This window comes from Ylistrum balloti, unplaced genomic scaffold (genome assembly GCF_031769215.1).
Source record: "Ylistrum balloti isolate Yb309-2 unplaced genomic scaffold, AGI_CSIRO_Ybal_v1 Utg370206, whole genome shotgun sequence".
NCBI lineage: Eukaryota > Metazoa > Mollusca > Bivalvia > Pectinida > Pectinidae > Ylistrum > Ylistrum balloti.
The window spans coordinates 209,694-237,225 of record NW_026782178.1 but is presented as its reverse complement, the minus strand read 5'-3'; the positions used below and the strand labels follow the sequence as shown (position 1 = coordinate 237,225).

At 34.7% G+C, this 27,532-nt stretch overlaps 2 protein-coding genes across 2 annotated transcripts; both read left to right on the top strand.

The window, feature by feature from the left end:
* Positions 1–3,846: 3,846 nt before the first annotated feature.
* LOC132551551 (uncharacterized) lies at positions 3,847–4,773 on the top strand. Its single transcript, XM_060215704.1, has one exon. It carries the CDS (start codon positions 3,847–3,849, stop codon positions 4,771–4,773), a length of 927 nt encoding a protein of 308 aa, XP_060071687.1.
* Positions 4,774–13,463: 8,690 nt separating this feature from the next.
* Positions 13,464–26,033, top strand: LOC132551550 (G protein-activated inward rectifier potassium channel 3-like). Its single transcript, XM_060215703.1, has 2 exons — positions 13,464–13,908; positions 24,805–26,033. The coding sequence occupies exons 1-2, from the start codon at positions 13,464–13,466 to the stop codon at positions 26,031–26,033; spliced, it is 1,674 nt and encodes a 557-aa protein (XP_060071686.1).
* The last annotated feature ends 1,499 nt before the right edge of the window (positions 26,034–27,532 follow it).

Genomic DNA, 27,532 nt, shown 5'->3' with positions numbered 1-27,532 from the left:
GTTGTCTTGATGTTACGAAGAGTAAGGGTAAGCATTGTCTTGGAACCTATATTTCCACCACTGAGCTGTGATATGGGGACAGCCCCCAGGTCAAACTACACGTAACTGTCGATATACAGGCTTAAACATGGTTTACTTAAATGACCATTTAGGTCTTTGTCACGACAATGTGTCAGAAGGGAAGTCTGCCATTATTTTCTAATATCTAGTGTTGCTAATGTTAATTACGTCCAGGGAAAAATTAAGGCAAATGACTGCTGTAAAAGAAATGGACCCTTAGTGTTCAAGATTTTCAGTTCTGGTGGTTGTATACGAAGGTCAGAGAAAGTAAATGTCTTATTGTTTAGATATCATATATCATCAGTATGTCTTAAAGTGAAAATAAAGTGCTCGACAAGATCGAAATGAATTGCTTTGATGAACTACTCGATGAAATCAGCTATGAGGCACCGTTTGTTATGGCGCACTCCTTCATTCTGAGTTGGTATATGGCAGTCTAAAGCATATTCACCAAGCAGCTGAAAAAGAGAACTTTGTCAGTAAAGTCAATTTTGTCAAGCTTGGGAGTCGTTTGAGCAATGTGACAACGGGAGATGGACTCTGCACTACAGTTACATATCAAGTCTTTGGGTAAGTGAACTAAAATCAAACTCTCTTATAGAAAATATATTTGAGGAACGGACCAAGATTGGTCAAAAGCATTCTGGAGTTCTTCAGAATCTAAATTCTATATCTTGCACTTTTTAAGTGAATGCGAAGTAAGTCTTTAACAAAGATTTGAGTGAGCTGAGAATGGTAGGAAAGTCAGAGATGAAAATAAAAGTTTAGTTAAGTAATTAGACGAGCTAAAAGTAACACGGTTTCTTTATATGGATTGTCAGCAGAATGATTGTAATATGGAAGTAAGTCTAGCTAGCATATTGTCTTTGGAAAGACTAGATAACGTATAAACATAGTTTTCTTCCATAAACCAATTAGAACAGACTTAATCAATTTACATAGAGGATGTTTAGTAATGTGTGATTTTGCCATTAAAACATAAAACTAGATCACATAATCTGAATAAAACATGAATGTTATCAACGTGTTGTGATAGATTATGGTTAAGGGGACACTACTCGTACATTAACTACATTTCTGTAAACGGTATGTATTTTACTTGTACCCTTGATTTAAGGCCTATTTATCGAAACATGTAGCACTGGTTGCATCAGTGGCGTTTAGTTTCGATTTTTTGAAGAGTTATGCGCTTTAACCAGCTTTTTTAAAATCTTGTTTATCTTGTCTGGAGATCCTCTCTTTCAGTTTTCAACGAGTAACTTTTATTATTAAATGAAATTGCGATTAGGAAATCATTGTTTCATTTTCATATTTTCATTCACTTATATATATTACATTTCATGTTGTAATGGGAGGGGATGACTTGTGTCTTTATGGTTGAGCGTGGTAGCCGGTCTGCATTAGTCTCTGAGGTTTGTCGTAACCTACCGTCCATGTTTTAGATGTACTTGTCAGAGTATACGTATTCTCTTGACGTTCTTTTGAGATCATTCTTTGTTAAAATGTCTGAAATACATTGAATATTGGGACAGGTGCCCAACAACAATCTTAAATTAAACTGAAATCGGTAAAAACAGAGAGGACAAAATATAACAATCTTTCATGAAGGTATAGGAAAAAGCATAAGGAAAATAAGATGTTCTGAAAGAAGTCTTCAGCTTTATCGACAACTACGGAGGACGAAATCATAAAAACAGTATCTTCGTCGAGTTTGGTCAGAAGATCTTCCAAAAGATCACTGTAAAACCTATGAGAACAAACTATGTCCCTTAGTTGGTTGACTTGTTTTGTTTCCATATGAGACTGAATTTATCGAAGGGCTCATCAAAAAAGGCCACAAAGACCATGCATAGTCGTTTAATTTCAGTTGCAGATTGCAGGTATATAGACGATGTCTTGTCTTTAAATGACACGAAATTAATTGACAACGTCCATCATTTATACCACCCAGAATTCAAATAAAGGATACGGTAGATTCTTCTACATCAGCCGCTTATATAATTTCCTACACCGAAAACAATGTGGACAGATTTCCCCAAGCTGTATACTAAGCCTGCATCCCCAACCTTTGGTCTTTTTTCCATGTCTTCGTTGATTCGATATTTAAAGGACCTATTCCCATTATTGTCCTGATGGACAAACTCTTAACACTTAGGATTTTAACACATGCTGATTGACGAAAACCATTGAGAATTGTTATGGTCGTCAAAGTGACCTCATTGAGATATATTCTGATTCTTTGTGCAATATGAAATCTTGACGTGTTTGCTGTTTGTTTATTTGCCTAATGTGTCCGTTGTTGTACACCTTTTTTTCTCATATGAGAACGTGACATTACTTAATTAGATTGACCAAGACTTACATTTGCGGATGTCGTCGAAGAAGCAGAAGACGCATACTCTTCAGGGACACCTCATATCTTCCTTGTATTCGTTCTGGAGTCTCCGTGTACATCTTTCTTTTGTTAGCATTTTGCCTTAGTTTTATTGAATTTGAGTTTGGATTATGATTATATTGACTTGTTGGTATTTTCTTGTTTTTTCTTCTATTTTCAACAATTTTTTGGTCTTTGCTAAAATGCTAAGAGCCTAATTTTAGACATAAGAGGCGGCTGAGGAAAATCTAGTGATAGAAAAAATGTCAAAAACTAGATGGGGAAGTGAACTAGCATATGACATATATCGACCGACCCTTAATGAAGATATGATATAGTGAACCTATCCGGGCATTTTCAAACTTGTATCTTAAAAGATAAATGTTCTCTTTTCAAACGCAGAGCAAAATGGCAATTAGAAATGTCTGACGTGTTTAACATAATCGTATTATCAACAAATATACAGCTATGTCTTAAATAACATCAAGTGATACGAAAAGCTAACTTGCATTGTAGTTTAAGAAAACGGTGTATTGGCTGTCATTCAATCCATGAAGGATAATATAGAATCAACTATTAAGGGCGACTTTTAAATCTGAAATCACATTACACACTAATACTGATAAAGTATTGTTGATTTCGAATGATTAAGTTTTTCATCACTCAATAACTATGCTATTTGTATTTACTGTTCCAAAGAAGCAAATATTAGGGTTAGGTTATCATGTGAAATAAATTAAATGGGCCATTTCAATGTATGATTTCACAAGGAATAACTGAGGTAAATTGGTGTAGATTTACCTATTGTAACCATAGTCTATCTCAAATTTGATAAAAAAAAAATCAACTACTGTATGTGTTTTTGTAGCATAAATACTTTACTCCTAAGGAATCAGAATAACAGTTCCGCCGATGGATAATTCTATATGCAACTACACCTTGTATATAACCACACTGTACTCCTACAATAAAACCATAATTCATATACATCATATCTATAAATAGCGCACCTATATATAGTCTATTACTCTGCGACAACAAATCCGTGATTAGGCTTTGTCTAAATAGATCCGAGTGGACAATGGTGGAAAATGTTCTCTTATCTGTAGACAGGATGATAAGGTTCCTTAACCCTTCATACAGCAGTATCATTAACAACTGATAATATTATGAACTGCCTTCTCCATGTGCATCCCGTTCTCTTTCTCATATTAATTCTATTTCTGTCAGCAGACGAAACGAAAGTGAAACATTATGGTTTCCAAGTAATGCAGGTTTATAAATAGCCACTGATATAACAGAATAAAAGTGGTAATACCTAATTGTTAACCAATCAAATCATAGCACATCGGGATAAAGTATTTATTGAACAAGTATGCAATGTAGTCAAACAGTGAGAGCCAAACTGTACAATGACTATTTTATATCTACGTCCATCAGAAATTCGTTACTCTCAGGATAGTGTAGCCTATTATTTCGGACAAGGGCGATATTCTGGAATTTCAATCGGACAGACATTGGACGAGCTGTTACTTCACAAATGTCATGTTAATGACATCCCAACCATAACTGTCAGTTTACATAACGGATTGTGGTACTGCGGGGACAACAGACGACTCTGGGTGTTCCGAAAATGTGAAGAACTTGGAATAATCGACAGTGTTCCGGCATATGAAGGATATATCAACCCTTCGAAATTCACCACCTTTAATCAGGGTGTGTCTATTCGGGTCCGGGGAAGTCCTGGAGGGCGCGAATGGACACGGAGGAATCGCAAAAATCTTGTAATCAAGGAACCTGAACCACCAAAGCCTGTCAGGTCTCCTGTGTTTCCTGTGCCTGCTACAACAATATGTCACGAATCTGTAGTAGAAAAAGTGGTACAAGATGACTTCAAACCATCTATTCCGGAGTTGTCTGATTCTTCTGAATCTTTGACAGACATTAAAAGTATCTCTGATCATTCTGATGAATTAGAACCCTCGCAGAGTGAAGTGTGCTCAGAACACACAGGTTCATCTCTCCAATGTACTCCATGTTACGTAAAGTATGATACGACAGAAGGACAAGTCAACCCAGTTTTTTATGGAGATGAGGACGGCCAGCAATGCACGTGTGATACCACGGTTCGAGCCTCAGTGATTAGTTTGGCGGAATCCGTTGGTGATGTTGAACAGGGACATAATTCAAGTGTTTTAGGTCTTGTAACATCTGGAAACAGTGATACATTCGTATCTAAGTGCGACTGTTCTCGCAAGGCCTTGTTATTCATCATATTGGCTGTTGTATTTACTTTGCTGATTTTGATATGTATACCTATTTTGATTACACACGTTTAGAATGATTTGCTTGCTAAATCTTATTGATATGGTTTGTAAAACTATGGTAAATATGATAAGTTTTCAAAATATTTAAATTTGATTGATGATTTAGAAGACATCACGGTTCATACGAATTAACGGCCATATTGTAATTTAGAAACAGCAGTAATGTGGCAGTGTAAAATTGCAAAGAGTTTCAGATTTTGATGATGAACTATTAACAACGTGCCTATGATTTCCATATTAATTCATATAGCAATTATGTTATAAAGCTAAATACATCAAATAGAAATTTGAATATATCTTTAACTTTTATATAAAGTCAAGTTTTGCTATTAACCCGTGTTGTTTTATTGTTGGAAAATAACACGTGAATTCACTGCGAAGTCATCCATGACAATTTTGTACTAAACTGTACATTTTATGTTGTTTCCGTTCTACATTTTATATTATTTCCGTTCTACATTTTAGAAAATGTTGACAAAACTCTAAACTAATTTATTTCTGTTTCTAACGTTGTATGATGTTACAGTCTCAGTCGGAGCCGATCAAAACGATAACAATAATAAGAAATTTCATATAGAGACAATCAAAGTCTCAAACTTAAAACGCATCTACCCATCTAGATTTTGACTTTTCTTTTGATCACTTTGGATTTTACTTAGTCGCCTCATAGGCTTCAAAATTGAGACCCTGGACATCACTGACGAAACCTAGAAGGACGAAACAGCCATATGATGCTGTTTAATTCATTGTTAGGTTCTGCTGTGTCTTACTCTGAATTATGAAAGGGTGTTTTTCATTTATTCATTTTCCATAACATGGCTTATAAAAATCTTTCTAGCTGATAATGACTGAAATAGGGAAAGCCATGTTAATTGCATAGAGAGTAATTACATCGTACATCATACATTAACAAAAACTAAAAAAGCTTAAATATCTGAAAGTGAAAATAGTATCAATTTCCTGGTAAGTTGCTGGGAATACAGTCTATTCTTTCTCCCATAGACATGACGTAATCGAATGCGATAACATGAAAGTATCCAATAGAAAATCGATACGAGATCTATTTATACCAAGGGATTACCACTGACAACAACATACACTCATGAAAGCAAATCTTAGATATAGCCTATTCAAATACCCATGTATTGCAACATCAATTAATACTTCCCTTTTCTGATGTGTAGAGATTACGGTTTAGAATATTTTACAGATCTGTTTAGAGCAGGTCAAAATGCATGGATTTTCTTTAAAAGCGAATCAGTCATTTAATGTTAAGATGTAACAATGAAATGTCAAAAGTCAGTTAATAGGTTTGGTCGTGGCTACATTGTTTGTACTCTTATAAATATGTGTTTTTATTAAGGAGTTCCAAATGTATCTTTCCTAGCTTCATTGTACTATCTCTTTAAACATTTGAACTTACAGAATTCGATTTAAAGACTTTTGTTAATACTTTGAATCAGCACGTTAAACATATCTCAAACTTGTAGTATTGTTATGTTGCATTAAGTTATTTCTTCATCCTCATTTAACGTGATATCATATGGTCAATACAAGATAATCGTATTTATGTTTCTTAAAAACCTCAATCATTAAATCAACTACCAACAGTATTCAAATATACAAAAGTGGAAGTAGTTTCAATTTCTTATTAAAACAATATTGATTTAAACATGTACGAATATTTATCTATAAACAAACATGACGTACCAGGGTATAGATAATGTAATAATACCCAAGGTAGAGTCCATACAACAGCTAATAGACCATAGGAATATTAAACAAAAACACTTCTTCATGTCCTGTGCTGCAGATTTAGATAGTATGCAGTGTATATTATTTCATGCGATGCAACATTTACAAAGTTTTTAATACTCAAAACAGTGAAAAAGGATCCAGAGACATTTTGTTCAGCTTGTATCATTTCTTGCCGTAAATTACAATGCATAACGGAGAAAAAATTGATACAGAAAAAAAATTCAACAAACATTATAATTTTAGTAATTGAAATCGCAGTTTTTTGATTTGGAAATAGAAACAAAGGAGAAATAAGAAGAGAAATATAGTATATTCCGATGTACTGCATAAACACAAACTATGTATCTATCACAACAAAGTAACATTTACATAACGGAAATTGCTGTGTGCTACTGTAAAGTTCTGCAACTTACCAACAGTAAATGGCACTGGATGGAAACAAACACATGGGAAACCTGATTCTACAGAGTTCATCTGCACTAAACTCTAGATATATGACATGTTCCTGTCAATAATCTTTACCTTTTTGTGAATTGTATCTAGAACTCATATGAGTTTTGGATAAATAATAATATTCACAAAATGGTTAATCTGACAGCCTTTATACACTCATTAAAACTTACTTGGATCCGAAGATTATTCCACAATAATGAAAAATGGCAATTTATATTAAAAACTTGTATAAACTCAGATCTTCTTGCAAATTGTGGTAGTGAATATATTGAAATGTGTAGTAAGAAATGTAAAAATGTCTTTAATTCCTGGTATGTTTTAAATATCAAGTATTATGACAAAGTTTTTCATGAGCAGATATTGAGAGTACCTATTTGGTACAACAGTCAAATAAAGATAGGGGGAAGAACTATTTTTTATAAAGAATTTTATGAGAAAAATATTGTGGTAATAAATGATCTGATTAATGATGACAACTCGGGCTCATTCTATACGTTTGCTGAATTTACTCGTAAACTTCATGTTCATACAAACTTTTTAAGATATCAGTCTTATTTCGTCGCTAAAGAAACTCATTAATAATATACATATTCATGAGCTAAAATAAGTTATCCCCACATTCCTATTAACCTGGAACTTGTTCTTGGAGATAAAAAAGGTTCTAAAAGGTTCTATGACATTTTGATCCAATCTCATCAAAATTCATCGGGTGGAATACAGTATTTAATGATATAGACAAACCAACATGGGAGATTTTTTTTAAATTACCGTTTATTGTAACGAACAATACAAAACTTCAGTGGTTCCAGTACAGGGTTGTCCATCATATTTTAGCAACTAACTCATTCTTGTTTAAAATAAGGGTAGTTATCTCCCCTTTGTGTGTTCTCTGTAACTCTGAAACAGAAATAACTACTCACATATTATGGGAATGTCAGGAGGTACAAAAATTACTGTCTAGTTTTGAAATACTATTAGATGCATTGTTAATCCCTTTTTCAATGAACAAAAAGTCCTTCATTTTTGGGCTAATTCTTAGGAATAATCTTCCAAGCAATAGAGTAGACAATGAAATTATCATAATAACTAAGCAATATATTTATAAAATGAGATGCCTGCACAGCTCCCTTAATATAAATGCCCTTGTAAATACAATTAAAGATAACTATACAGTTCAAAAGTATGTTGCCTATGGTAAAGATGACACAGTTAAATCTAAATTTGAAAAAGAATGGAAAAAATGGGACAGGCTTATTAATCTTTAATTAAATTTTCATATGCACCTTAGTTTTCTATTTCTACTAGCTGCTACATACTTATGTTTGTGCTTTTATTTTGAAATGTCTATATGTATACAAACATGTAAATCCTTCATTAGCCGAAATTGTTTTACTCTCCTTTCACAATTTATTTTACATATATAATCAATCTTCAAGTTTTATCATCTGACCCAACCACTTTTTTCTCCTTTCTCTTTCCTCCCAAATCTGCTTTCTCTCCTGAAGTCTCTCCCTTTCTTTTTTTTTCTTTCCCTTATCGCTGTTTCTTTCATTCTTACATAAAAAAAAAGGTACAATGTCTCTTGAGTGTGTATTGATAGATGGGTGTGATACCTGTGTGTATATATTCACATGTTTACAAGGTTGAATATACCTTTATAACAATCAGGTGGTGCCTCCATGTACATGTATTTATGCTGGTCTGTAAGTTTGCATGCATGTGAACTTGAATACAAATACATATGTGTGCTGTCAGTATGATATCTTACGTTGGTATGGAAGGTTTGTTTGATAGTATACATACAATGTACGTGCCAATATATATAGTGTATGTATGCTTGTGCGTACATGTAAATAAAGTCTGTTTGTTAGTATACAAACATATACGTGCTAATATATATAAAGTGTATGTATGCTTGTGCGTACATGTAAATAAAGTCTGTTTGTTAGTATACAAACATATACGTGCTAATATATATAAAGTGTATGTATGCTTGTGCGTACATGTAAATAAAGTCTGTTTGTTAGTATACAAACATATACGTGCTAATATATATAAAGTGTATGTATGCTTGTGCGTACATGTAAATAATGTCTGTTTGTTAGTATACAAACATATACGTGCTAATATATATATAGTGTATGTATGTTTATGCGTACGTGTAAGTAAAGTCTGTTTGTTAGTATACATACAATGTACTTGCTAATATATATATAGTGTATGTATGCTTGTGCGTACATGTAAGTAAAGTCTGTTTGTTAGTATACGAACATGTACGTGCTAATATATATATAGTGTACATTTTGCATGTATGCTTAAGCGTACATGTAAGTAAGGTCTGTTTGTTAGTATACATACAATGTACTTGCTAATATATATATAGTGTATGTATGTTTATGCGTACATGTAAGTAAAGTCTGTTTGTTAGTATACATACAATGTACTTGCTAATATATATATAGTGTATGTATGCTTAAGCGTACATGTAAGTAAAGTCTGTTTGTTAGTATACATACAATGTACTTGCTAATATATATATAGTGTATGTATGTTTATGCGTACATGTAAGTAAAGTCTGTTTGTTAGTATACATACAATGTACTTGCTAATATATATATAGTGTATGTATGTTTATGCGTACATGTAAGTAAAGTCTGTTTGTTAGTATACATACAATGTACTTGCTAATATATATATAGTGTATGTATGTTTATGCGTACATGTAAGTAAGGTCTGTTTGTTAGTATACATACAATGTACTTGCTAATATATATATAGTGTATGTATGTTTATGCGTACATGTAAGTAAAGTCTGTTTGTTAGTATACATACAATGTACTTGCTAATATATATATAGTGTATGTATGTTTATGCGTACATGTAAGTAAAGTCTGTTTGTTAGTATACATACAATGTACTTGCTAATATATATATAGTGTATGTATGTTTATGCGTACATGTAAGTAAGGTCTGTTTGTTAGTATATGAACATGTATATGCTTATGTATATATAGTGTATGTATATTTATGCGTGCATGTCAGTTTGTAGCATGCATAATAACATAAGTTTGAGCGCATGTTTAAGTTAGTTAGTGCACATGAGTAAGAATGTAAATGAGTATATAATGATATAATGTGTATGTTGTATACTGTTTGTATGTATACAATGGTGTATATTTAAATGCTTGTACGATACATATGTCTACAAATGTATATGCATGCATGTACATATGTGTGAAGGAGCGTAAATACAGATGGGTATACATTTGTATATGTAAAGTCTCAGTCTGAATATATAAGTGTGTTCTTGTGGGTGTGTCTGTAAGAATATGTTTATTTTATTCATGTATCGATTGTACATTGTACTGAATAAGAAAAAGATAAGTTATAAAAAAAATATCAATTAATTAAAAAAAAATAATAGTAATAATATTCAGTATAGCATCAAAATGAATGCGTGGACGTACACGATATGTACTTACATCAAAATCATGTCAACTATAATATGACCATTCAATTTCTTCGTTCTTCCGGAATGCGATATAGTTAGTATGATATTGTTTTTATTTCCGATACAGACCCGTTCCGGAGACCAATTTGACCGACATTGGATGGCCAGTTACAACACGAGTGTGATGTATATGATATTCAATCTATAAAATTCGGCTCTTGAAACGAATTGTGATATTCCAGGGATGACAAACGATATTGGGTGATCCGAAAGTGTAAAGAGCAGTGAGTGATCCTTCCGCAGAGATAGGAATGCGCATGGAGGGGGTCTTCTTGCATACGTCAGGTCAGACCTGCCAGCCCAGCGGAGGGCCGACTTAGAATTTAAGGATACTGAAACTCTTGTGATTGAGTGTTCTGTAATGAACAGGAAATGGGCCTTTGTTGGATCCTACAAACCACCGTCCATTAGGGACAACGACTTTATTGATAGTATGACAGTAGGTCTATACAAGGTATCAACCAAGTTCGATTATTTTTTAATTATAGGTGATCTAAATTGTGATGTCTTACACCCAACTAAGGGTAGACCCATTTTTGATTTGTGTGATATTTTTGACCTTAGGAATCTTGTTACGTCTGCAACATGCTTTGTCAAAAACTTTACACCCTCTCTTGTTGATGTTATTCTCACCAATAGCCCCGATTTTTGTTTTAATACTCTAAATTTTAGTTCAGGTACTAGCGACTGGCATAATATCATTGGTACAGTCATTAAGGGTGATGTTCCTAAAGTCAGACAACAAAAGGTCAAGTTCAGAAGTTTTAAGAATTTTGACGAGAATGCTTTTAATTTACACCTTTTTATGCGTCATTTATTTTGATGATATGGATGATGTTTATTGGGCGCATGAGTATCTGATGCACGACGTCATTGATGCCCATATCCCTATTGTTGAGAGAAAGCCCAAACTTTTAAAACCACCTTATTTTAATAGTGAACTTCGCAAAGCTGCTCTTAGAAAGCGTATGCTGCTGAACAAATATAGGTCATGTAGGAGTTCTGTAAATTGGAACAATTACCGTAAACAAAGAAACTTGGTTGTTAAGTTACGAAGGAAATCCATTCGTAACTATTTCTTTGAGAGATGTGCTGGTGATGCTAAATCAAAAGACTTTTGGACTACGATCATGCCTTTCTTGTCCAATAAGAACAAGTCCAGCACAACTTAAACAGTTCTATGTCATAATAACAAGATCATCTCAGACCAGAAAGAAGCTTACAATTTAATAACTACTTTGTACATGTCGCTGACAATATAGGTAACACCTTAGACGGCATTGCAGCGTCGTCGCATGGAACTCGTTAACCGGCGGATAATTCGAGGAGAGATGTTGTTCCATTCAGCGATCAAGGCTTGGGCCAGCTCCTGCAAGTTTTAAGGCTGATTTTGACGTTCTCTCACGCGTCGCCCAAGAACGTCCCAGACATGCTCAATTGGTGACAAATCAGGTTATTTAGATGGCCAATCTAACACCTGTACGTTATTCTGGTGCGTTATCCTGTTGAAAAATGGCGCCAACGCCATGGCGTCTTAAGAATGGCAGAACCACTGGTCTAAAAATTTCGTTCCTATATCGAATGCCGGTTAAATTAACACAACAAGCCTGGTACGAGTCCCTCCACAAATACCACCCCAAACCATTACACTTCCGCCGCCAAAGCGGTCCCGTTCTGCGACGCAGCAGTTCGCAAAATGCTCCCCTCTCGCCTCCACACTCTGCGCCTTCCGTCACCGTGTTGCAGACAAAACCTGGACTCATCTGAAAACAGAACATTGTTCCATTGTTGTAGGGCCCAACGATGGTGAACACGGGTCCAGTTACGCCGATTATTACGGTGACGTCGCAACAAATTGGGTCCAGTGAAGGGACGCCGCGCTTTCAATTGGTAGGCCCTCAACCTGTTGCGGACTGTTTGGGGAGACACACGACGCCCAAACAATGTCCTTGTAGTCTCTACTGCGATTACGAATCGATTGCGCAAGTGTATCAATCGTATACGACGGTCATCCCTGGCGGTCATTTTACGAGGTCGGCCGCTTCGGGGATGATCGGATGTTGACCCAGTTTGGTTTTAACGACTTACCAACTGGCATATTGTCTTAACACTGCAACCAAAATGCCGTGCAACTCGACGGCGAGACTCCCCAGCCTGGATCATGCCTACAGCCCTTTCTCTCTGTGTTTGTGACAGCCGGGGCATAATGATAAAGTTGATATATAGCAAAATTCGGTTATTTCTAAGTCCTAAGGATCTAAGGAACAGTTGTCAGTTTGAATGTTTATGAAATTCAAGCGAAGATACAAGTTAGTCGCAGAAAACCTCGTGCAGCTCTTTCGCTAATACAGACTTTCACGCTTGAATGATTTTGGTAACCCCCTTGGATTTTGTAATGTAAAACATTACCATTTTCTAATATTGCACAAACGTCATTTTGTTTTCACTCATTTACAGGTATTCGCCAAGGAAACATGTTAACCTTTCTTTTTTGTTGAGTATATATATGTAGAAATACTTGAGTGATATTCTAGTTTTCTATATTATGTTCCGTAAACCTCACTTTTATTGTTCTTCTCTCTGTCATAACTATTATATACTGCTGAGTTATCTTGTCAGACTTATGTTTTGCTAATTTTGCATGCTAGTCTGCTTCCTGTGATATATGTCTCTAATTCTTTTGTCCCATTTGTTTACTTGTCATGTTCTGCTTTTTTATGTTGTTTGTCGCAGAAATAGCGATACAGCGCTAATATTGTCTCTATTACATATATATGCGACACTAAATAAAGTTTCTTGAATCTTGAAAGGAAAGATAAACCTAAATACACTACTCACACTTAAGGAGTGTTTAGTCCATACGTGATCACAGCAGTCCATCAGGATGGGGATGGACACGGAAGTATCCCGGAAATACTGCTATCAAGGAACCTGAAGCACGAAAGACGTTCAGAATGGACACGGAGGAATTCCAGAGATAATGTTATCAAAGAACCCGAAGCACGAAAGCAATTCGGAATGGACACGGAGGAATCAAAGATATACTGTTATCAAGGAACCCGAAGCACGAAAGCCATTCGGAATGGACACGGAGGAATCAAAGATATACTGTTATCAAGGAACCCGAAGCACGAAAGTCATTCGGAATGGACACGGAGGAATCACAGAGGTACTGTTATCAAGGAACCCGAAGCACCAAAGACATTCGGAATGGACACGGAGGAATCACAGAGGTACTGTTATCAATGAACTTGAAGCACCAAAGACATTCAGAATGGACACGGAGGAATCACAGAGGTACTGTTGTCAAGGAACCCGAAGCACGAAAGCAATTCGGAATGGACACGAAGGAATCACAGATATACTGTTATCAAGGAACTTGAAGCACCAAAGCCATTCGGAATGGACACGGAGGAATCACAGAGGTACTGTTATCAATTAACCTGAAGCACGAAATACATTCGTAATGAACACGGAGGAATCACAGAGATACTATTATCAATTAACCTGAAGCACCAAAGACATTCGGAATTGACACGGAGGAATCACAGAGGTACTGTTGTCAAGGAACCCTAAGCACGAAAGCAATTCGGAATGGACACGAAGGAATCACAGATATACTGTTATCAAGGAACCCGAAGCACGAAAGTCATTCGGAATGGACACGGAGGAATCACAGAGATAATGTTATTAAGGAACTTGAAGCACGAAAGTCATTCGGAATGGACACGGAGGAATTCCAGAGATACTGCTATCAAGGAACCTGAAGCACCAAAGCCAGTCGGGTCACTTGTTCCTATCTCCTACAACAATATGTAACGATTCTGTGGTAGAAAAATTGGTACAAGATGACTTGAAGCCATGATACCTTCGCAGATTTCCATAAAGTCTCTGATAATTCATTGAGGATTTCTAAAAAGGTAGGATAAATCCATGTATCCAAAGCACCTCACACTACGTGAGATGGAACAGCGTGTCAAGTTAACCCAATATTTGGCGAATATGAGAATTGATAATAACACTCGTTTTTTTGTTTTTGCTTTTTTTGTTTGTTTGTTTTTTTTTTTTTTTTGTTAAGTTATTTTCGGAGTTTTTCTTATCGTTTTGATATTCTTATTCGTAGTGGCGTGATTTGTTTTCTTTCCTGTGTCATTGATACATATTAGTTCTGTAAACAATATCGTTATATTGCATTAATAATTGACATGATTGGTCTACTCCACATTACTACTAGGTGAAACTGAGAACATATATATGTACAATATACATATTTGTAATCGAGATCATCGGTTCTTATTTTAATGTAAGACTTTTAAAGTTTGAATTACCTTACAGAAAACGTGTTTTAACGATTTGATTAAATAACTGGTTGGTATTTGAATGAAGGGACCGAATGCAAGCTTGCATTTAAACTGTATTTCTGTACGGAGTGACATGCAGTTGTTGACAGGAAAACGTACTTTGTAACATTTTTACAACTAGAGAAAATCTATTGATGAAAACGATTGATTTTGGAGTTTTCATTTAAGATATAATGGTGTGTCAGATCCAGTCACCCAGAACAAGTCCACATTAGTCTCTGATCCAATTATGTTGTTAGGACCCAAGCGCCAATAGCGAATTTCCTTTTGATTTCTATCGATGCAAACAGTTATTTAAAAGATTACGGTATAACCAGAATAATGAGAAAACTAAAACAAAGCAAGCAAGAAAATATGTCAACAAGAAGAATAAGACCAGGTGTTCCGGAAGAGTAAGTGGCTTCTGCTTCATCGACGACACCTGTCATGTAAACATTGGTCATTCCAAGTAAGTAATGTCACGTTCTCAAATGAGAATAGGGTATACAAAAAACGGAACCAACAGGCAAACTAACAAGCATCAAACACAAACAAACAGAATATTTCTCAAAGAGATGGGTATGAAGACCGTAAAACATAATTTTCATCAACCTGCTTCTTTTGAAACCTAGTGTTAAGATTTGTTCGTCTGTTGATGACTTCTTGCAAAATTGTGATGATAGGAACAGGCCCTTGAATATCGAATCAACTGCGACATGTAAACACCATAGTTAGGTGTTGCAGGACTGTTGCTATCCAGAAATGGAAAATTAACAATTATACAGCTTTGTGGAAAGATCGAGATAAACGACTGAGGAAGAAGACAAATAAGTACACGTATTCTTATTGCTAAAGAAAATTATCTACGAAGACTTTAAAATAACAGTGAAAAAAGTGTTTTCCTTGCGAAATGTCTCTGACTGCAATTTTACCATAATTTATTGTAACTATATACGAAAACAGAGATGACTATGATTGATTTTTAAGGGAAAGGAAACGAATAGAAAAGAATAAGGCCACATTCTTTTTCAGAATCTGGAATATGGAATATTGATATCAATAGTATTAATTAAACTTTCTTTCAAAGTTGATCAAAAAAGCGTTAGAATAAATTTTCAAGATATCACAACAAAGGGATTTAACACATAATTCACAGAAAGCGAAGCCGATCATGTCACCATCGCGTTTAAAGGTGACAATTAATTTTACTTTTATGCGTTCAATGACTTAAATAACACTTCATAAGCAGTTCTGAATATCCCATGTTTATCTATGACCTGTGGCATAAGTATGCATTGATATATCGAAATGATATCAGCTTTATTAGTGATCTTTATGATGATTGATATTGGGGTAATTTCGGTTTCGTTCACCACCAAGTGGAATGATATGTTCTCTAAATGAAATAGCATAACAATATCAAGGTTACCTGTGAACTATTGTGATTTTGCAAAGAAAAGTAAAGGGCATAACCGAGAGTTTAGATATGTTTCTTTCATAATATATTGACGACTGCAATACTGTATTAAAGGGAGACTACTCGTGGATTCTTACTAAATCAATCTCTTGAGTCGATTTGTCTAAAGCAAAAAGCTTAATAAAAAGCTATTTCATACTTAGTACAAAATCATGTACAAATGTATTGTACAGATTCACTGTGTTATATACATGTACAAATGTGTTGTACTGATTCACTGTGTTATAGACATGTACAAATGTGTTGTACTGATTCACGGTGTTATATACATGTACAAATGTATTGTACTGACTCACTGTGTTATATACATGTACAAATGTATTGTACTGACTCACTGTGTTATATACATGTACAAATGTATTGTACAGATTCACTGTGTTATATACATGTACAAATGTATTGTACTGATTCACTGTGTTATATACATGTACAAATGTATTGTACTGATTCACTGTGTTATATACATGTACAAATGTATTGTACTGACTCACTCTGTTATATACATGTACAAATGTATTGTACTGACTCACTGTGTTATATACATGTACAAATGTATTGTACTGATTCACTGTGTTATATACATGTACAAATGTATTGTACTGATTCACTGTGTTATATACACTGTGTTATATACATGTACAAATGTATTGTACTGACTCACTGTGTTATATACATGTACAAATGTATTGTACAGATTCACGGTGTTATATACATGTACAAATGTGTTGTACTGACTCACTGTGTTATATACATGTACAAATGTATTGTACTGACTCACTGTGTTATATACATGTACAAATGTATTGTACTGACTCACTGTGTTATATACATGTACAAATGTGTTGTACTGATTCACGGTGTTATATACATGTACAAATGTGTTGTACTGACTCACTGTGTTATATACATGTACAAATGTATTGTACTGAGTCACTGTGTTATATACATGTACAAATGTATTGTACAGATTCACGGTGTTATATACATGTACAAATGTATTGTACAGATTCACTGTGTTATATACATGTACAAATGTATTGTACAGATTCACGGTGTTATATACATGTACAAATGTATTGTACAGATTCACTGTGTTATATACATGTACAAATGTATTGTACAGATTCACTGTGTTATATACATGTACAAATGTATTGTACTGATTCACTGTGTTATATACATGTACAAATGTATTGTACTGATTCACTGTGTTATATACATGTACAAATGTATTGTACTGACTCACTGTGTTATATACATGTACAAATGTATTGTACAGATTCACGGTGTTATATACATGTACAAATGTATTGTACTGATTCACTGTGTTATATACATGTACAAATGTATTGTACTGACTCACTGTGTTATATACATGTACAAATGTATTGTACTGATTCACTGTGTTATATACATGTACAAATGTATTGTACTGACTCACTGTGTTATATACATGTACATACAAATGTATTGTACAGATTCACTGTGTTATATACATGTACAAATGTATTGTACTGACTCACTGTGTTATATACATGTACAAATGTATTGTACAGATTCACTGTGTTATATACATGTACAAATGTATTTTACTGATTCACTGTGTTATATACATGTACAAATGTATTGTACTGATTCACTGTGTTATATACATGTACATACAAATGTATTGTACTGATTCACTGTGTTATATACATGTACATACAAATGTATTGTACTGAGTCACTGTGTTACATACATCTACATACAAATGTATTGTTAGGATACACATACATGTACCAGTGTCTTGAATTTGTAGCGTTCATTAGCTAGTCGTTTTCTACTTCCTAAAGATGTGATATATTTAACCGAAGGATTACTGCTGAAATTTGACTACATTAGCAAATGTCTCATTTTGCTTCGAAAACAAAGGTGTAATATAAGATTTCATTTAAGCATGAAAATGAAAACATATTCATCCAACACTCAAGTCCGAGTTCCCCTGGGTCAAACATTTCTTTCGCTTACATTTGCGTCCAGATAACAATTTAAGGATTAAGAGTAAATTTCTGTGGTTGGTTTGATTTCATAATAGGTTATAGGGTTGCCATTTATTGCAAACATTTTTCCTGCCTAAATACAGGAAATCATAGGTAAATATAGCTCTCAGGTCGTTTGCCATCACAGCAGGTATAAGTCATGCCTAAATCCGTGATACTGTCAGTAAAATTAACTGAAATCCCAAGTTTGTTATCCGTCATGGACGACATGTTCAACACAACACCGCTGAGGTAGTACCACGGTACAGCAAACATATGTAGCCTTCACATCCGATACCTAATAAAATATATGAATATGGAAATCATGTGGCATATCCATATGTACACGTACGTTGTTTTAAACCTCCTGGCTTCTTGGTATTTAGCTCAACCATAAAAATGCACTTGATGCACTTTGCTGGTACATGTGAACGTTCTTAAACAAATTATTGTCCTGTTTACTTATAGAATATTATTATATACCTTGTACAAAATTTCTGCACTTATTTCAACAAAATATGATTAAGTATTTGATAAATCAAAATTTTATCTGAGTTTGATTTTTTGAGAAAGAAAATATGAATGATTTTCATGATACAGCAGAAAGTAAGTTTAATCTATAAAGATATTTATCTATTGTCATTTGTTCATTACCTGACACAGCATTCAGATATAAAACCATTGACAGTTGTCCTCAGTTTAGTATAATGATTTACGTGATGATGATATGCACTATCTCAAAACGATGTTAATTATTAATGTTTATTATGCTGATAAATAACTGATTGGTAATAGTATAGTGATGTTTTACATATAAGGATTACTCGAGAGAAAATTAACACAGTTCAGCAAGGGAAAGTAAGTGTTCCACTTTCACTAAGTCAGATCAAATATATACAGTAATGTGATAATGTATATGAGATTATTTAGTTGGCTGCAATAAAAAAAAATCAGCAATCTGATCGAACCCTAAAACACTTTATACGGCAATGCAGCGTTGGTTTTAGGATATTATGAGGTGTATGTAAGGTAGCAGTCAAAACGTATGCCACATGCTTCAAGATAGGGTGACAACGTTAGGCCGAGTTTATAATAGTCTGGTATCAGTGTGTACTGCTCTAAATAGAGTAGTGATTTAGTGGTGATCAGCACGAACACTAGAGCTGAACGCAGCTTGTTTACAATCCTACAGTCTGATTTACAGGTACTTGCTGATACCGTGTGTGTTTGCTTTCACGTCTATACAATGTCTCATAAGCCTTCCTGGCTTACTGATGTCGGTTTAATTTTATACCCTTATTCAAACTTATGGGGCATAAAGTGAAGGTCAGTCAGCCTGTTGAGGAGAACATGAAGCAGACGCGGGGCACAGTTTTACAGAACAGTTCCTGATAACGGTTACATCTCAGGTAATATATAAGTAATATATTTTTATTGTATGATTTTCTGTATATCTCTAGTGTGTTTCCTTCTTACGTACATACTTTTAGTGTTTTTAACTTCGCTGAACTACTTTGTAAGTAATATCGAAGTATAAACAAGCTTGCAAGTACGTCACATACCTGTTCGGCAAAAAATAGACGTATGTTGTATTGCCATATTGTATACATCTCAGTTATATTTACATCACAAACAAGATACGCCAAAAGGTTCCTAATAACAAACGGACACAATATGCTGATCCCCGTAGCTATATGCGGATGTATAAACCTATTCAAGTAGAGGACATTTAGAATATAGGGCTTTACAAAGGCTTTTGTACGATGAAACTGTTTTGATCATTGTTACGCTTTTCCAGTTTTGACCTTTAAAAATGGCTGCTTCTTATTACATATACGTACACATAGCTGTTTTTCAGATAAATACATAGGTGCAACTGATGCATGTAAATAAACACCTGCATACTGAGTAAGTACAGGATATATAACCCTACTAGTCCCCGAACCTGTAATAACCTAGCATACTGTAGTACTGTAATCCTTTACGTGGATGTTGCCTTTATGTGGTCAGGTAGACAGAGGAAGTGTGTATCGTATAGCATGATTTGTTTTAATGTTAAATATTTGCAAAACACATTAACTAGAAATCAAATTGAGTGAATGCTATTAAGTCAGTGTGAAGTCAGTTAATAATGATGATACATTTGTTACACAGCAATTGAGCCGCCAACTTTAATGTTTGTAGTACAGTATGACCAAGAACAAAGGGCAATTACTTAGTAAACTGGAAGGTGTATGTAGGAGTTTCTTGTTTGGCAATCTTCTAGAAACAAATTTATAGAAAGCGTAACAGTGCCTTTCTAACAAATCTAATACGTGGTATTCTTATATTCGTATAACGTTGCTTGACCATTGTGTAAATCTAAATTAAAACATTCTTCAATCAAAAGGGACAGCTGTATGATAAGCATGATGATTGCAATTTACATATTGTAAACTTTCCATTTCTGGAGAGCATCAACCCCGCTTCCCCAACCTACAGTAATCCCGATATCCAAGGACTTGTTCTCATTATCACAATGAGAAGCAACAACAACTCAAAATACAGGATTTCGAGAGATGCAGGTCGATGATCTCAAGGTGAACATTCTATTTCCTTACGTGATATAAAGCTGGACGTGTTTGATGTTCGTTGGTTTACCTGTTGGTTCTGTTAATGTTGTTCTGATTTGGGAACGTAACATTACTTGATTGATTTGATCAAGATTTACATGTCGAAAGTCGTTCTGAATACCTTGTCGTATTCTCTTTGTACTTTTTCTTTCGTTTATATTTTGCACTAGTTGTAGCTAATAAGCTGTATAGAAACATTTCTACAAACATCATCATTATCCTTGTACTATGTAGTTAATCAGCTGTATAGAAAGCAACTTTCTACAATCTTCATCATTTTTCCAAGGACAATGTAGGTAATTAGCTATCTGGAAACATTATACAAAAAATATTTGATTTTTTTATTATTATTATTTTAGAGCGATTCAGACATCCCCACCATCATCAGTTTCAAGATTTAATGTTTACATTGTAGAAATGCCAAACAAAGGTAAATGCACTCGATGGTTCAAAACCGAAAATGCTTTCGTATAAACACCGTATTACACTTACTTTGGAGCACACTGTGTATCGTTTATAAGTCAGGAAATGCTATTGAGTGTTCAATCGAGAACTGCATGATACATGTTTGACAGGATCAAATGTTTGTTTTTATATAATCGTCAGCATCTGTTTAATTAGTCTCTGGAGTATATGTAGATGCTGTTGATTAGAGGACAGCTTTATTGATCTGCTGTCTCTATAATGAGCACTATCATTAAGATACTATATATAAACCTTTAATCACCGTGTAATACAGCAGGGCATGGCCTATAAGGCAACATACAGAATATATATATAATAATTGTCTCCAAATTTCGCCGTCCAATTATGCTTAGGAGTACGATGTGTCCGTGACATTTGGTTGGCTAGACGGTATAATGATGATCGTACCAAAGTTTAAACATACAACAGTGCGACAATTTCTCACCGAAAGTAGTTGAAATAGAATGGACATCGAGATATTTCACTTGTTTGAAGGCTTAAGAATGTTTCGTGTACAGCTGTATCTCTCTCCCAGATTGTCCTTTCCAACAATTATTGTCATCTTACGTTTCGTCATTAAATAACAATAACCTACTTCAGGGCGCCCAGTGTTTATTTACTACATTTATTTGATAAATCTCGGAACATTGTTATTGGTATTTACAACCGATGTATCGGTAGTTCTATTGTAATTGACATTACCTTGGTATATCTTCCAGTGTGTTGGCTGTAATTATAGTGGACCGTGGTAGTAATAACTATGTAGTAAATAATGCATTTTTTTATATTGTTCAGAATATTGTCACCACGACGTCCACCATGTGTGTTTAGATAGAAACAAAGCATCATACTTAAATCGTTACGGTGCCCGGTATCAGGCGTGACCTGACAACAATCAATGTTACTATCTGACACCCCTACAGACACCACTTCATCGTTAAATGTTATTGATCAGAAGATCTCACTGTAATGATAGAGGGATGACCAGACATAGTGTCATCGATTGTTGCTGGTCTATCGCCTCTTTGCTGTAAGGGGATTTCATATGTGTATATCAATGTAGATATGGTGACCAATTCTTGTTAAAATAACTTTCTTCCAAAGACAATGATGATCAATAATTTTGTGCACAGGAAATTTAAACATTAAAAAGGTGAGTTATGTTGTTTGCATACTGTTTCTGAACTCCATACGTTATTTGAAATAATGCATACATTTTGAGTTAGTCATACAACACGTCTTAATTACCTTTCATTACAAGCAATACCTAATTATTTATCCCACTTAGAAGAGTATTTTCGTGTATCCTTTGTACTACATTTTTTGTCTTTAGTGCTGCCGATATATACGCCTCACCAATGCTGTATCATTTATCTAGAAATATTTTCTTAACAATCACTTCTTCCTTATGTGGTTTTATTGATATGAGTAAACGATGTATGTGGAAGAAAATCTGTATGTCTATGTGCATTTATCTATAAATTTGACAGTAACCGTTTTTGGTATGCAAATTATATGTATGTTATATCCATTGTTTACTTTGTCAGGATAGTTTCTATATTAAGACAGCAGTCTTGTTTATTAACTAGCATATATAAGTAGTTAAATACATTAAATATTCAATGCTGATGCGATAATGAAAATCGATAGATTGTGTTAGCAAATTCGTATCAACAGTCTGTCTTTTTACCACGGAGATACCATGTTTACGTTGAAGAATTATACAAGTCTGGTGATCTCTCATTAGTAAGCAAGTATCAGTTATTCATTGTAGCTTAGATGTATTCAATTCATGAAATGGTCATCAGAATTTAAAGCCTATTAACATTCATTTACGCTTTTGTAAATTATATTATAGTGCATAATGCATGTAAAAATAAGGCACTAAAGTGAAGTAAAGTAGGGAGGTCCTTTTTCAGCCCGACTATTCCCCGACTAGTTAAGGCTGTGTACCCGAAGACTGGAGTCATTTAGTCAGTTTATGTCGAACAGGAAGCTCTCTAAAGTAAACAAGGCAAATGACTTTTGCAAAATGAACAAATCGCTAAAAGAGCACTGATTCAATATTTGCATAAGAAAGGTCTAGTACCTAAGGATATCCATACTGATATGGTAGCAACACTGGGGAATGATGCCCCTTCATATGCTACAGTGAAAAGACGTGGTCAAGAAAGCCCATAATATCGTAATGGCTGACACGTGAGTTACATATATATATATATAGCCATTACATTTGGGATTTCAAAAGAAATAGTGCATTCCATTCTTACGGGAGAAAGCCCTCGGCCCATTAGGACAGATGATCAGAAGCATACCATGCGGACTTTGTCGCGTGCTAATCGTGAGTACATCATTTCACCCCAAAGGCCAAACAACAGTCTAAACAATGGAAGCACCCTGGTTCACCCCCGCCAAAAAGACACAAATCTGTCATTGCCATGGCTTTCAGTAACAACTGTGGCTTTAAAGTGATTGAGCATCCGCCTTATTCGCCTATTTTCGCTCCATCAGACTTTCATCTATTTCCAAAATTGGAAAAAGTAATTTCCGGTACCCACTTTCGGTCAGATGATGACTTCATATATACAGTGGAGGACATTCTGAACGGTCAAGAAAAAGCCTTCTTTTAAAGTGCCATTGAGGCCCTTTAACATTAAAAGCAGAGTTTAGATACTGAAGGGAATTATAATGTAATATGTCCGCCAAAAGTCAAATCCTTAAATATAAGGCTCACAACTTATCAAACAGCCCTCATATAATATTCTACCTGAAGATAGCTCGTTCTAAGTTTTATTGATTCATAGCTTCAGTCCTGGAAAGCCAATCAACACAGTAAAGTCATCATTACCAAAATAGATGCTGACGTGACAAGTACTGCACTGCTTATCAAAATGTTCTTATAAACACACGAGACGCTGCTTAAGTCCTATACTAGCAGGAACAATTTGCTGGTACACCAAATATCTTCCAAGCATACACATGATTATTTCAAAACGGTAGATTATATCAAACGCCCATCAATAATAGATTATCGCCTATATACATAATTCAAAAGTACGGTGTGACCTTCCAAAGCCTGTAAGAATGGATATGTCGGAATTTCCAAGTAAAAACCTTGAACTTACTCCCTTTTTCTTGCCTTAAAGGTTTTGTCGGTCTTTTTCTAAATCATTAGCTTTATGTGTGGTTGATGTTCGCGACCTTGGGGATACCCATGTATGTATTATCATATATTATACAATCAGATTAAACCTAAACACTAAATAGACAAGCCACATCCTCGAGTGTAGAATAACAGTTCAAAACCTCGGCCAACTTCTGTTCTGACTATATCAATGCCATGCATGTATGTTTATTATGGAAACGATATCTAGTTTGTTCTTAGAAATGTATTCTGTTTGTCTTACAGGAAAAGATATGGCAGCATCGACTACAGGTGTCACAGACTCCAATCCCATCCGGCTGGTCAGTACTTCTGGTGTGACGAATATCAAAGGTGTAGGAATAAGTGGCAAGAGAATCCACTTCTTTACAGACTTTTTCACCAACATGATTGAAATCAAATGGAGTTGGAATATAATCATTTTTATTGGTGGATTTACTATTACATGGTTATTATTTGCGTTGTACTATTGGCTTGTGTGTCATCTCCATGGTGATTTTATTAATTATGCAACTACCGACTGGAGCCCTTGCATCACCGACGTGAAATCGTTCGCATCCACCTTTTTATTTTCTATTGAAACGCAGACCACCATTGGCTATGGTTCTAGGTCCGCCACAGAGGAGTGTCCTGTTGTATATTTGGGGATTTTTATACAATCTATAGTGGGTGCAGGATTGCAGGCAGCTTTAGCCGGTCTTGTGGTTGCCAAGATCAGAAGAGCAAAAAAGAGGGCAAGGACAATTTTATTCAGTACTGTTGCGTGTATAGTAGAGGAAGATGATCAGATGAAACTAGTAATTAGAGTTGGTGACATGAGGAAGTCTTTTATACTGAATGTACAGGTGAAAGGCTACTTCTTCCAGAAGATGGCGGCAAAGTCAGGGAAAAGTTACCCAGTTAATTACCATCCAATGACTTTTAAAGGTGAGGACAGCAGTCTACAAATTTTCCTTGCGTGGCCGACACAGCTGGTACACGTGATCGACGAGAAGTCGCCACTGTGGTCTTTATCTCGAGAAGATCTCAAACGATACAATTGTGAGCTTGTGATTATTCTGGATGGTACAGTGGCAGCCACGAGTATGCCATTCCAAGCCCAAACATCTTACCTCCCGTGGGATATATTATGGGGCCACAGATTTGATACGTTAGGCACAAAAATGAACAAAGCAGGTGCTTACATATTGAATTTTGCAAATTTCCACAAGACTCATGCATTAACAACGCCAGTGTGTAGTGCGCGTGACCTCAAGAGAATGATAGACGCTGGACTGCCAGTTCCGAAAGAATGTCCCAGAGATTCAAAACATAATCAACTTTCACTTACCGCTGATGAACGTATGGTTCGATTCCAGTGTGAGGATAACGATGCGTTCGAACAATCCTTGTCAGCGGACAATATCCGGAAGTTTGGGGTCAGGACATCCGATATTAATTCTAGAAAGAGGACGTTTACGGTGTCGAGTAGATGACGTCCTTTTCACGTCATTACACTGATAATGTTAATAATATGGTGCTGACACATTGAAGTCTTCCTAATAACATACGATATGATGTATGTTCATATTGATTCCACAATTTATAGACACGTTAAAGAACAGTGATTTCATATAGAGTTTCCTTGCTAATATATCAAGAGATTTAATCAATTCTTAATTCAAGGGATTTTTTTACGTTAATCCTTAGGACAATACTAAAATAATTATTCGTTATCACTATTTATTTGCCGGGTTATACATTCAAATATGAAAATAGAAATAACATCTAACAGGATTTTCTATTCCATATAAGAACGCATATTGCATTTTAGCTCTCTCTATCAATCTCGTACTTCCTCGTATTGACTTTATGTGTTCAGATATGCTGTACAAGGTTCCTTAGTTGTAGTGTTACATGTACAGTGCTGACGTCGTCTGTTATCAAGGTCAAATATAAGTTGATCGGATAATCAAATGTTTTGAAATGACTCACAAATAATAAAGAGATTATATTCCAAACTGGCCTGAATAATGTCTGGCACTATCAATCTACATGTTCCTCTTCTAAAGATAAAATTAAGACATTGGCGAAAAATAGACTGAAAGATCAATAAATCCAGAACTGGTTCGACGATATTCTTAACACCTTTAGAGGGAGACATATAAAATATTTAAGACAAAATTTGAGCAAGAAAAATGTTTAATTAAGCTTATTACTGAAAAAACAAAAATATGTGTAAGGTTCGTTCTTCAAATACGCATTTATCTGTGAAAACAGGAAGATGGTTACGTATTCTTCGCCCAGAGAGAACCTGTAATTTATGTAGCTCCGATATTTGAGATGAATTTTACCATTTTAATTGTCAAAATGAGTCAGTAAATGTATAAAAGAGAAATACATACCAAAATATCAATTAATTTATCAAAGTCAAATGAAAATGCAAGGTTAGTTTGATATATTCAATGTAAAAATCTTCACACAAAAATATATAGATTTATAGAAAAATTATTTATAATGCAAAAGTGAATTATCAATTATTATTTACAGAAAATGTTGTAATTTTATACTTATTATCACACGCCTTGTATTATATTAACTATATGTATGTTACCTCTTGTTACACACTTTATGCGTCAGAGTGATAGAATGAAATCTTGAATAAACCCTTGAAACCTTAACAAAGAAATAAAGTTATCGGAAGCATATTTGATTTCACTATTTAGAGAGAAGGTGCCTAGTCATGTGATCATTGAAAAACATAAAATAAATCCCGTTAAAATTAATTGTAATTGGAAACAGAAACTAGAATTGTGTCATTCAAATTAGGAGGAAGGTCATTAGTCTCCGTTGGTAAATACCAAACATAAACAATGGTAACAAGCCAACAGTGTACGGTAAAAGGTCACGCCTTTCGGTTACACAAAGGTTTCGGTATAGAATTCAACTAGTATATTGTCATATTTGAGATAGTCTATCTCAAAATCGATATTTC